The following is a 13,087-nucleotide window of genomic DNA, read 5'->3' on the forward strand; positions in this document are numbered from 1 at the left end:
AATGTGTCATCATAGTGAGGTCAATTGCAATTTACGTTTTATGCAAGTGAAGTTCAGCGCCGTCAATGAAGTGCTGATCATTGTGTTTGTATTCGAAGCCCACACATAAGCGATGCTACCAGATATGTACACAAGCTAACAAGCCGCCCCAACCCAACGACTGCAAAAGATTTATACACACTCCTACCATGTCATAGTTCCCCAATAACTCTGGGTAAATCTGGGCCGTCAGCTACAATAAGTGAGACAGAATGCTCAAAACATTTCTAAGAAACAACACAGTTTAATTGGATAGTATTATATTAAAAATGCTATGAAAACAAATTTGAGTTGGACAAGTGGTCCCCAGATTTTCAGGCTGTATTCTCCAGCTCAATTCATACGAAAATCACTGTAGTATAGACCATACAAATGGCGGCGGGAGAGTGTATCACTCGTCACTTTACCGTTGAGGACGAGGTTACCATCTGTTGCCAATAGGTTGGCCAAATATGTTGGGTTGTTACATTGCTTAAAGCGGGAGAGTCGTCACCTGCGCACGCGCGGGAATTGAGTCCCAAGTGACGATAACAACACACGTAAAACGCAAAGGCTCATGAGTAGACGTTTGTTTGTAAACAATAACACGCTATGGCCATTTGACGCATGCGCAGGTGACGACTCCCCCGCTTTAAACCCCGAAGTGGAACGCCGGAGACGGCGAGGGCGGCGCAATACAATATGAATGTTAAACATAATTGTCATAACTGCGGATGCGCGAATGTCTACATATCAACCAATTATAAATTGCCACTAAATGCGTGCGCTGGTTTGAAGCATATTAACAAGTCACTGTCGATGACATGGTAGTTCCCGTCCAGTTTTGCGTACTATAAACAATGAAAAGTGTATTATATTCAAATGTTGGGAGCGTATCCATAATGATGACGAGCTATCGGTGGAACTAAAACGTCGGTCAAAGGTCAACGAAACGAAACAAATAACTGACATGCAAATGCCTCCCGTTATGATGTGCCTTTGTACCAACCTTGAACGAAATCGGTACAGACGCGTCCGTGAAATGATGTCGGATGTACAGACAGATGAAACCCAAAACATAAGTCTCCGCTTGTTGCGATAAGTACTAGATATGACCATGAGCCATAGCCATTATAGAACATACGCATGCGCAGTTATGACAACGCGGTTGAAGGCCACAGTCGGACAGCTTCAGGGTATTTGTACCATACATACCTGTTTAAAACATAAATACTTTGGTGTATGAATACACTGTTGTAATAGGGGCACTCACGGTTTACAATACTCCAAACATAGTCAATCGGAGCAATGGGAGAAATGGTATAACATAATAACAATAACTCGAACACGACTGGACTAAAACAGTAATTACAATGCCATTGCAACTGTTACCCACAATGCTAAAACCAAGAAATTACAATGAATAGTACAGAGTACATGTATTCAAAGTGGATATTTGTTTCCAAACACAATTCCTATAAAATTATAAAATTTAGTACTTTTAAATATCGTTCCATCGACAACTGTTTTATACATAACACTAACAAACATACAAGTATTGCTTTTCTGACACAGTGTGGACGAGCTCAACAAGATACACCATGCCAACAACATCTGAGTAAGTACGAACAATTTTGAACTGTACAAGAAACGCGCCCTCTGGGCGAAAATCTAAAATAGTACCAGTACATGTATGACGTATTACAAAGTGACGTAAGTACGCGACACAAAATGGCGTCGCTACGTAAGAAGTGCAATTGATTCGATTCACGCGAGACTTTGTCTGTTGATTAAACAGTGGCGAACAGAATCATACACGACTCCAGACGTTAACTGGGTAAAATATACTAAAAATATGTTAACAGGCACGCACTCGTTATGGTGACATCGGTCACACAGAACAGAGCAACGATGTCACGCAAACACATTTGATATACAGAAATTATCATCATATTTATATTATCATTATTATTTTGTATATAAAATCTACATAGTTAGTTCCCGAGTATCGCGATTGTAACCTTGTTAACCGCACAGAGAAATTTGGTACCATTAGTTTCTGTAATTTCGGATGCAATTTGGACCACTGTTCGGTTTCTTTTATCAGATTACGCCACTTTGATCCCGCAATTTGCATACACCAACACAGTACGCAAGTAGCAAACAGGTGAAAGTAGAGAAACAAAATGTGGCGCCTAAGCGGTCGGAACTCTCGTTATTACGTATATACATTTTGTTCAATGAATCGTCCCAAGATTCGACGGACGCATATTCGTCCCTAATTTACATACACATGGTTAAACACGAATAGGGTATGTATACATACATACATATATATATATAGAGAGAGATAAATAGAAACACGAAAATATAGGGGTATAATAAAAAAAAATATAAAAAAACGAAACTAAAAAAAAAATCAATTCAAACCCGGCACACAATAAAAAAGACCTTAATATATAACATATAAAACAAGGTAGTAGGTACTTGTAGTCCTTGGCAATTATTCAATAGAAGTACCCCCATCTCAATAATATATATTATTGGAAAAGGATACTTTGTTCCAAACGTCTGGATATATTGAATAATTACCAAAGACTACAATTACCTACTCCCATTTTCTATATATTTTATGTATCGGTCCTAGCAGCTTTCATCCATTTTGAATCATTAACATGTAATTAAATCAAACAGCGTCTCTTTCAGGGGAGATTTCATTGGTTGAATTGAATATGTGATTTTCCGTCAGTGCGAGATCTCGCATATTGCGTGAAATGCGCGAACCAAGCTTTTGCCGCAAAAATGAAAATTTTCAGAGAGGAATATTGCGTTGAGATACCCCTCATTTTCATAAATATTGTGTATAGCACAAACGCCACTCGCCCTACTGGCACTCAGTTTGTGCTACAAAAAAAAAAAAAAAAAAAAGCTTGGCAATCCTTTGGTAGCCATCTTTAAAAGTTCTCCACTGTGAGGCATCGACCAATAAACGGCAAGCATACAATAGCCTAGTGACAGAGATATATTCGTAGAAATATAACTCTGCGTTGGAGATTGTATGATGACATGACCTGTTTTCACGTTTGATTGCACGCATAACGCGGGGTCTCGCACTGAACGAGAAAATAGTCTATTGTGACGTGATATCATGGCAGTGTTTTGTTATTTGCAGCGTGATGGCGAGAATAATTACATTTGAAATTCACCTTCACTGCTCACTTATTAAAACCTTTTCACATTTTGTCACAATGTATCACACAGAAAAAAAAGCTGGATACAAAACGTGCAAATGGTATTGCTCTCATGACCTTATGTACATATATGCATACAATTTGCATACATAATAAGACCAACAATTGAGTGGGCCACGTGACCTGGAAAATGATTAGGATTTTCGGAGGACAAATATACTAACCATCAGTGTGGCAGATTCGTGATATGAGCGAAAACAAACAAAATAATTTTTGAGGTTAGAAAAAAATGCACTCAAGTATCAGCCTCCACTGAGATTTCATTTAGCTTTTTCACGAAACATAATGTGTGCGTGGTCTTCTGGTGACATGAATCAAGACTCAATCACTTTCTGGCTGATCTTAAAGGGCAGTAGGTTGCACCGTCTCATTCTCTCTTCCCATGATCGTACACTCGATGTCATTACTTTTTGTTTCTCTTGGTTTCCCAACGGATCTTTCCTCGTCTTCACTATCGTCGTCATCGTCATCGTCGTCATCATCATCATCGTCGTCGTCATCGTCACCGAGATCCTTGGCGAGCGGATAGTGTAAAGTCGCAGACGCCACGCCGTGACTAACGCAGTTCACTCCGGTTCGAATTGCGTCCCTAAAAAAACAACATTGAAGAAATTCCAAATATATTAATTTATGTTCCCATTCATTCAGTACGCATGCGAGGACGTTTCAGAATGTGTTGTTATTGTTCTAGATATTTGAAGGTGTAAGTTATTTCAAGGTCTGCATAATCATCAACTTATGAATATTCATGATATATATATAATTTACAAAAAATTCCGTATGAAATAAAGTCTCAGAGGGCGTTTGCGGTATAACAGTATGACACTTTATGAGAACAAAGAGATTTGATCTTAGCCAGACTCTGAAAATTTCGTCCATATAAAGTCCTTCATGGGGCATTCTGATTGGTCACAAAGCACTAGGTACATTTTAACTACATTACGTTAATTTTTCGAAACAATACGACAGATTAACCGCCTTATTCAATTTGTAAAACAATATTTGGTACTTACAACAACCACTCCATTGTTATGAGCAGACCAACAGCTTCGATAGGAACACCAGTAGTTGTACAGATTTGTACGATACTCACTAAGCTAGCGCTTGGTACCGATGGCTGACTAAACGCTATCACCATGGTGAGAACGCTGAAATAAACACAGATTTCCAGTAAGTATTTGAAATACAAATTAGTCACGCCCTCTATCATCGATGCGATTCTGTGACGACAAAGCAAAAACGTTTTTTCTAAATTAGTCATTGACGAGTGACTTCATATCGTAACAAACTCGACGATGCGAACAAGTTCCCTGTCACAGGAATGATTCGTCACCAGGGGGCGTCACAGTGATATATTCTCGACCGTTTGACAACTACACAACACATTGTTAGCGGTGATATTTTTGCCGAAATCGCGTTCATTTCAGTTCATGATCACTCCTATACAATGTAAACAAATATCTGCGTTCATTTACTAAAATGTGATGTACAAATTTGGGCTATATGGAAAATGTACCCAATGTATACACTTGTTTTTACCAAACACTACACTTAACTAATCAACAATGAATACATTCATGGAGGTTACTTACGCCATAACAACAATCTGCCCCACGTTCAGACTCATTCCAGCGCCCTGGGCTAAAAAGAGACACCCGGATATGATAAACATACAAGAGCCGTCACGGTTAAAGGTACAGCACAGAGGCAGTACGAAACTGTTGACTTTCTTGTTAACGTTATGGTTAACTTCGAGGCATGTCATAAGAGTCGGCAGAGTGGCCGCACTGTAAAATAGAAAGACAGCAATTTTTCGAGTGTTATTATACTGTACATCGGTTCACACTAGTAATTTAATGGCATTAGCACTTTGTGTCATTACATATGCATGGTGAATTAGCATAATTAACTTTTGAGCGCTATTCCACAAAATATTTCTGTACAGTCTGCTCCTGACAGCAAAAAGCCAATGTCAGATACTGTCTGTGTGATTACAAATTATGTTGAAATTTAGGAAAAAAATTGTAAAATGGGTAAAAATTTACGTTGAATTTTTAGCGGGAAACATATCTGGCGGTCGAAGAGTTAACCATTTCTATTTTGTCACGTTACAAAACTCGTTAAAATTACCCGACTACTGATTACAGGACAATCTGAGCAAACTAAACATGGAAGTTCAGCAACATTTGTTAAAAACAAAGAAATGGAACATACTGCCATGACAAGTGACACACAGTGCATGACGTCATCACAACCTACCTGCTTTTAGTAATCATGGCAATCAAAATGGCGTCTATATACTTCCAGTAAACTTTATATAAGATTTTTCTAGCGACAATGAAATGTATCAACGGCAGGGTGACGAAGACGTGAAACGTTTCTCCAATGATACTTGCAGCTGAAAATAAACCTAAAGATTTCCAGACGGACGAAATGTCACCAACTCGCAACAAAGAGACAGCTATTAAACTGGCGGTTCCAAAAGGCAAAGTCCTACAAATAAGCAAGCGGTATCATGTTAATTCTTACGAACGTGGTCTTCAATTTGTTATCACCAGTCAATGAAAACTCTCGTTTTTCAATTTCAAAAATCAGTGAACAACTGCGATTAAAGCCTGTAGTAGCCGTCACATCATACTTACTCATTATCAAAATGCGTAATCCTTAAAAAAGGAGTATTTTTAAGTCAAAGAGTGCAAAACAGAAAACTCATAAACAGTGTAGTAGCATAAATGTATGGATTCGAGGTGCAGCATATACTAACATGGCCATAAGCTGATGCAGACGACAATGTCACAAAGAAACCCCCTAACTTACCACATATACGCGGTCAATATCTTGAATGTTATGACTCGTAGAGACATCAATACTTCATACATGGTTCGCGTGTGCTCCCTATCCACACTCATCGCCATACCAAACATAATACAGAAGATCACAACACCTATATTTGGACGAATTTATATTTAATTTGTATTGGTTATTATTCCCTGATCTACGAAGGCACGATATTTAGAACAGTAGATTCGACGATGTAGAAAATGGAACATTGTCTGAGTGGCAATAATAAGTCTCGTGGCACTCTCGTTCTTTACGAGATATCGGCAGCCATTTTTATTAAAGTGCTGCAGACGTCGATCGTGTTCTTGCACAATATTAGTATTCAAAATAAGAGGATATTTACAGCCCATGTCACATTGTATATGCCGAATTATGTTCACCGTAGAAACAAATCAAACACAAAGAGCAAATAATATCTTTAAATATAACCGCAGACATTCTAGAACGTCCATAGGCCAATTCAAGACAGCCATGGTACAATGTTCAGTGGATTTTATTTTTTCATGTTTGTTATCTTGACACAAACTCAAAATATCAATATATGATACGAGTGATTTGTGTTTTAGTCTGTGCTGAATAATCTCAATCTCAAAATAATGCAAAACATATTTTTAGAAGATTCCACAGCGGATGACTCAGAAAAATGTGCAGGCGAGAAACTTACCGAGTAAATCCATTGGTCCTCCGACTTCTTTGTACTTCCCAGTCACGACGGAGATTGTCTCATTCGTGCCATTCACGCCTTCAACGACTTTATCGACTGTGTCGTACTTGGTGAAAGTCTGTGGACGATATAATACATTTGAATATTACCACTAAAATTGTTAAATCACGTGTTTCTTTCAAACATATAACATTTCACTAACGATCCATCACTGACATACGATTGAATGCCGGTGCACAATAAACGCGTGTATTCAAATACATCCTGACACGAACATTATGTTTTCTTTTGCAATTTGTATTTGCATTCTGTTAAACATGACAAATGCAAGCATGACACATAGGCCAGGGTACTCACCGAATGTATGCATGCCATTATGATGTTATCGGGAATTAAGTTTCTGTAGGAGAAATGGAAAAATAGCATTAATTCATTAAACAAATCGGGATTGCTTGGTTGCTGATCGCCCCCTATAGATAGGATATTGTTTAGTAACACACATATTAGATGCTACTACACAATTTACTACCTATAGAGGGCGATAGTACGCCGCATACATTAATGCACACAGAGCGATATGTCAGGTCACGACGGAGACCATTCTTCGGAGCATGGAGTTTTCCATCTGTCTGAGCATCTTTACTACGCCCTTTTAAAACGGCAATCGTTGAGCATGTATAAATAGGTTTTACCTCATAATACATCTTGATAAAAAACGTAGATTAAATTCACAAAATAGTCAAGTTTATGATCTGAGCTTTTCTGCAGAAGATTGGGACAAAATTAGCCAAATTGTTCGATAAAAACTGAAAATTTTGTCTGTTGGCCCCAAAATTGGGGTTCATTCGCAGAAATATTAAAGAATATGAGAAAAAGTGCAGAAAAATTGGAGCGGTGGTGAAAAGTTTAAACATCAAATGAAAACTGCTATACAATGTACTTATTTCATGTTAATGATGTTCATCAAGATCCAACCAAATCACAGTGAAAATATATAGCTCCTTACCCGTGATTTATGGTGAAATTTACATTATATAATGGCGACAGACAGAATGAAATAGCTGTTAATCTACCGAAAACGTTGGGTATATTTGTTTTGAAGTGAGAGCGGAGGTGTTCATCTATTTTAATGTTAGTGTGGGCCCAAGTATAATGCCCCATTGTAGAACAATAATACTTTAATATCCTCGGGCGGACATCCGGGCAATTTCACGGCCTGGCAACCATCGCGGTGAAAACAAAGGCCAAAAACTCGCAAAAAACTGTACTTTGGGATGATTGTTGATACTACCCTGAACAGCGTAACAAGATTAGCCCTGCGTGTGTAACATATATAAATTTGGTTGTTCAGGATTACATCAAAGTTAAGTTTGTGTTTTTTTTCTCGAATTTTCACCGGCTCGACCGGCGTTCCACAGCAGCGCGCACAGAGCCCGTAAAAATGCCTAGTACAGTGGTGCGCGTCTCAGCAACGTGGAACGTATTGTGACATAGCTCCGCCCCCGAGGACAGTTCCCTTATAAACTAAATAACTGTATGTTGTTCAATAAACTTTGGATATATGATGTCAAGGCAATAAAACTCTGAGGACTGAGGCTAGATTAAAAAAATCATAATCAGGAAGGGCACGAAGAAAAAGTTATCCACACTGCCTCTGTACATCCTTATCTCACAAATCACATAACAAATGTGTTTACCTAAACAAATCAGCAAATACGTCTGTTGTTTCGTATTTGGACGGACTGTATGTAACGTTACCGCTGTACGAAGAACCTGGCTGAATGATTGACGTCAGCAACAATCCCGTCATGCAACTGATGAAAAGTACGGTCCAGATGTAGCCAAACGTCATGATGCCCATCTTACCGTTGAGTCGTAGATCCAGCGTTGCCACCGCTGTAAGAGTGTACAATGTTAGTATTGAAATATACTGCCCTCTGTCGGCAAGGACTATCAAAAACATATAAATACATCAAGACAATGAAGGGGGAACTGATGGTACATACTTATTATACAAAGAGAATGCACATTTGCGAAGTTTAGTACTTTTTTGTAAGGAAAGCAACACTATATGACGCAGTGATAAAGAAAATATGTAAATATGAAATAGTATTTTTTAAAGCGATTCGAAGACTGGCGTTCAAATATTGTTCAGTCGGCACAGGTGGCGGCAGATGGCAACGCTAAGATTCGAGAGCTTGATTTATGGATACAGTGTTGCAGTGGCAAATGCCAATAATGGCAGTCTGGGTTGTTCCTGATTGGACAGAAGCTGATAGAATGGATGCTGATTGGTCCATGGATTATTCAGTGCGGGGTTACGTCAAGTTGTGGGAAGAACCAGTGGAAAACTCAGGCTTAGGGAAGGAGGTCAGCTACCCCTTCCTCCAACAACCAATAGTAATTTTGTTAACACATTCTCTTTTTGCAAGTAAATTTTACACCAGGCGATTTGGAAAAAAAAATTGCGCCTACAGAGTTTCTATTTTTCTTTCGGCTTTTAAGATGAATTATGTGCTTCATTTTTTTGGTAGCATGTACTAACTTGTTTATGATATTACGTTCACCAGAAATCTACTTTAATATTTTATTCTAGTATAATATTGTAGTTAGTACGACAACATGCACAATAAAGCAGCAAGACAACACCCTGTACTTCCAGTACTGTGTATTTCATTGTGTGCGATATCAAGAACGAAAGTTTAATGTTTCCTACACAGCGCCACAAGTGGCGAGTTTGAAGGATAATCACTTCGCGTCTATGCTTACCTGTCGTCACGCAGGAGACCACGAGAGGTAGAATTGCTAGTTTGAGCCCACGGAGAAACAACTCCCCTGGTAAACCTATCCACATCAACGCGTCTTCGGATACATTGGCATCCTGAACAACAAAAACACGTAACTTCAGTGAAAGAGTTGAAATAGAAACTTCTACCTTCAGCCATTCAGGGTAGTTAGAAGTTATGAAACCCAAATTACTTTGCGGAGTGCGACAAACGTTGATAATTACGGCGAAAGTGTTCACTGTAGCCTATGTAATTCATAGACCATGTCAGAAAATAACCTTAAAAGGCGGCAGTCGTCGTGCCGCGTCCTGTTCGATATGGGACTCATAGCGACGTATACAACGCGTGTAAAATACATTGTTTATTTACATGAAATTCGAACACGCGCTGCGCGACGACCACGAAATGGATTTTTTTTGTCGTATTTCTGCTGTCTTGGGGTGGGGATTTAGAACTATCGCCCTCTATGTGTAGCCCTAGGTAAACTTACCTGCAATGCAAATCCCAGGATGAAACCGACAGCAACACCGACAAGCGTGACAAGAAGAAGGAGATTGTCTAATGCCCATTGCCTCAGGCATTCACCAGAGCAGGCGATAGCTGGTGGACCGACACCCTTACATATATTGCAGCCTTTGACCATTATGACGAGTTTGGTGTACGGTTTCTGAAATAGGAGAGAGTAGATCACAGTTAGTCATAAATCACGTGGGATAGAGAGCAGGGCAGCTGACGTTCCGAGTTACGCGTACTCTCCAAGTTTATGAAATGACATCGTCTTCAAGTCAATGTCACTGTCAGAACTTGATGTTGCAATAATAGTAACTGCAGCATTAGTTCAGTCGAAACGAATTAAAAACGATCTGGCTTTGTCTACGAAATAACACATAGGTAGGACTGTATGGTCGTATTATTGTCAACGATGATAACATGAGCTATGATTAGAAAGGTACTGATAATGTCCATATTATATGTATCGAATACAATGCGATGTTGAAAAAATACGACTCTTTGCAATTCCCCATTACACACTTACGGCCCTTATTAAACGTTATTAGCAAAGGTCAAATTGGCGACGTGTAGGTACAGTTGGACCCTGGATCGGCGGTGATCAAAATCGTCCCCAGTTTTAACACTAAGACTCAGTGTTGATTCGATTGTTTGGCAAGCAAACTGTGATGCGAATACAAAGAGTGGGTCGAAGCACGAGTTTCCTTGGTGTGGCCATGGAGGTGTTTTACCTTCATGGTGAGGCAGTGTTTCTTTCAGAAGTCAGAAAATTGCATACATTTAGTGTAACAACGAGTACAATGGGTAACAACAGTGTATTCTACAATATTTGGTTAAAAGACGTTCACATTAAATGGACGGTAAATATATACTGGTATTGTACAAGAAGTAAATGCAATTCAGGAAAAATAATAATACTGCATCAACTGGGAGATATTAGAACTTGTTCCCGTGGTAATAACGATTGTACCACATCTCTGTGACGTCATGTTTCACCCTGGTCACCATTTTAAATGGGAAAATATCGACTCAATATATAGGCAGGCTGTCAGTCGTGCAGAGTAGGATTGTAACATGTCTGAGAAAACTACACAAATGCGTTAATAGTGTCCATCTAGGGTGGTCGATGTGCAACGCGCGAATTTCGTGTAAACAAACACAAAACAAATAAACAAACAATGTATCGAATACGACGCACCACGATGACTAACGCGATTTAAAGATGCATTATAATACTAAGTAGACACACTACATTACTTTACGATATTGTGCATTTGTTTGACCATGTGCACTCATTGTGCTCGTACGTACATAATAATCTCTACGCATGTGTAATAGTGTTGTTTCATTTTCATCGAATCAATACTGTTGTGTGTGCGGCGGGCTTTTGAAAATTACGGATAATTATCTACATGCGGTAAAAATATTGATTGTTCATGTTTCGTCTCTAATGCAACTTTAAATGATATAGTCATCACGATACTGCATTTGAAAAACAGTGTTCAAAATACTAATACGTCATAACAATAAACAAGGTCATACATAATACACGAACGAAATCTATCTCAAATCCAAGATACCCTGAGCCACAGCGCCACCGCCAGGTCATTCTAAACAAGAATCAATACACCAGAATGATTTTAAGTTCTCACATACCAATCCACCAGACGCTAGTACGAACGCAACAAGGGTCCGAGCTGTGCGAGCCTGAGTGTGTCGGAACTTAGCTTTACTGACCAAACTACACTCCCGTCTGTGTAAGAACTGGGCCTTTCATTGTCATGCTCCACGCAAAGCACTCGTACAACCATGAACTATGAGTTCGGAGCTTACAAGACCACTCGACTGAGACTATTTTTATACACGCGAACATAAAAATTAGTATTTGCGGTGTCACGGAACGACGAGAAACATTCCATCAACATTTAAATCGAGTCTGCTAGATTTCTCTCCTCTCAAGGACTTTCAGTTGATCTTTGAGATAAGCATCAACTGAATGGATGGATGGGTTGTCTTATTTCTCGTGTAATTGAAATTCCCCCCAATCATTTCCTAACATAATAACTTAGTTAACAATCCCATGCCTCCCAGTGGATCAGAATTTTAATGAAGATTTTATTTTTATCGAGTAGCCAGGAATTAAATAACGTATTTCTGTGCAAAATCAGGACAGGATTTGATTAATATGCGGATTGGATTTTCCGAGACTGTTTTATTCTATTTTAATCGAGTTCTTATATACGTGTCATTTTTTATGATGAATTAGTTACTATCGTTACTTAGAACTAATACTCATAACTCGTTTATTTAAAACCGCAAATAATGAAATAAATGCTGTTAAACAAAGAACTTCTTACTATTTCACACAATTGTTGTGAGTATTTTTCTCAATTAATGAATCGCAAAAAGAAGGCAAACTGTTCGGGTATGTAATATCGTGTGATTAATTGCGCGAGTTGTGGGATCGCAGCGCCCGCTAAGACACCCTGTGACAACAAAGAGTACAGAATGCCCATACGACAACTGAGCAGACTAAACGGCGTTCACGAACCGCATAATCAACCAATCAGGCTTTAAGACGCCATCTTTGCAAATGATAAACACGCGCTCATTGGTTGTAAATGAACCAATCACAAATACATTACCAATTCTCGCCGCCGTTGCCAGACTCAATTATATTGCACTGGAAGTTATTATATTATTAGCCGGGATCCGTTAATGTGATTAGCAGAGCGTAAATATTATCCCTTCTCCTGCTGAGATTTTCAATGCTGCCCGGCTATAAAAAGCACCAACATATAATTCATTACCCCTAATTGAAATTTTATCTGCCCGTGAAGACCGCGGAATAATGGCTAATGGAAGACTTCATTTCACTGAACGGGGGGGGGGGGGTTGGAAGTGGGTGGGTGCATTGTGGAGAGTTATGTTCTGTAACGAGAGTTGAGTCGAGATTTCTTTTGTTTTTTACATATACACATGTCGTGTATACCGTTACCAGATACGGGGATCCTCTT

At 39.0% G+C, this 13,087-nt stretch overlaps 1 protein-coding gene across 1 annotated transcript in view; it reads right to left on the minus strand.

Moving 5' to 3' along the window:
• Nucleotides 1-263: 263 nt before the first annotated feature.
• Nucleotides 264-13,087, minus strand: part of LOC102804748 (excitatory amino acid transporter-like) — a 41,815-nt gene continuing 28,991 nt past the window's right edge. The window contains exons 2-11 of the mRNA XM_078011584.2: nt 10,051-10,227; nt 9,544-9,655; nt 8,472-8,670; nt 7,132-7,174; nt 6,775-6,892; nt 6,087-6,213; nt 5,529-5,762; nt 4,862-5,056; nt 4,283-4,417; nt 264-3,858 (exon numbers count right to left, since the gene is read on the minus strand). Coding sequence (XP_077867710.1) covers nt 3,612-3,858; nt 4,283-4,417; nt 4,862-5,056; nt 5,529-5,762; nt 6,087-6,213; nt 6,775-6,892; nt 7,132-7,174; nt 8,472-8,670; nt 9,544-9,655; nt 10,051-10,203 — 1,563 coding nt within the window. The 5' untranslated portion in view covers nt 10,204-10,227 and the 3' untranslated portion in view covers nt 264-3,611. The remainder of the gene's footprint in view (nt 3,859-4,282; nt 4,418-4,861; nt 5,057-5,528; nt 5,763-6,086; nt 6,214-6,774; nt 6,893-7,131; nt 7,175-8,471; nt 8,671-9,543; nt 9,656-10,050; nt 10,228-13,087) is intronic.

This window comes from Saccoglossus kowalevskii, chromosome 21 (genome assembly GCF_978046115.1).
Source record: "Saccoglossus kowalevskii chromosome 21, keSacKowa6.1, whole genome shotgun sequence".
In the NCBI taxonomy this organism is placed as follows: domain Eukaryota; kingdom Metazoa; phylum Hemichordata; class Enteropneusta; family Harrimaniidae; genus Saccoglossus; species Saccoglossus kowalevskii.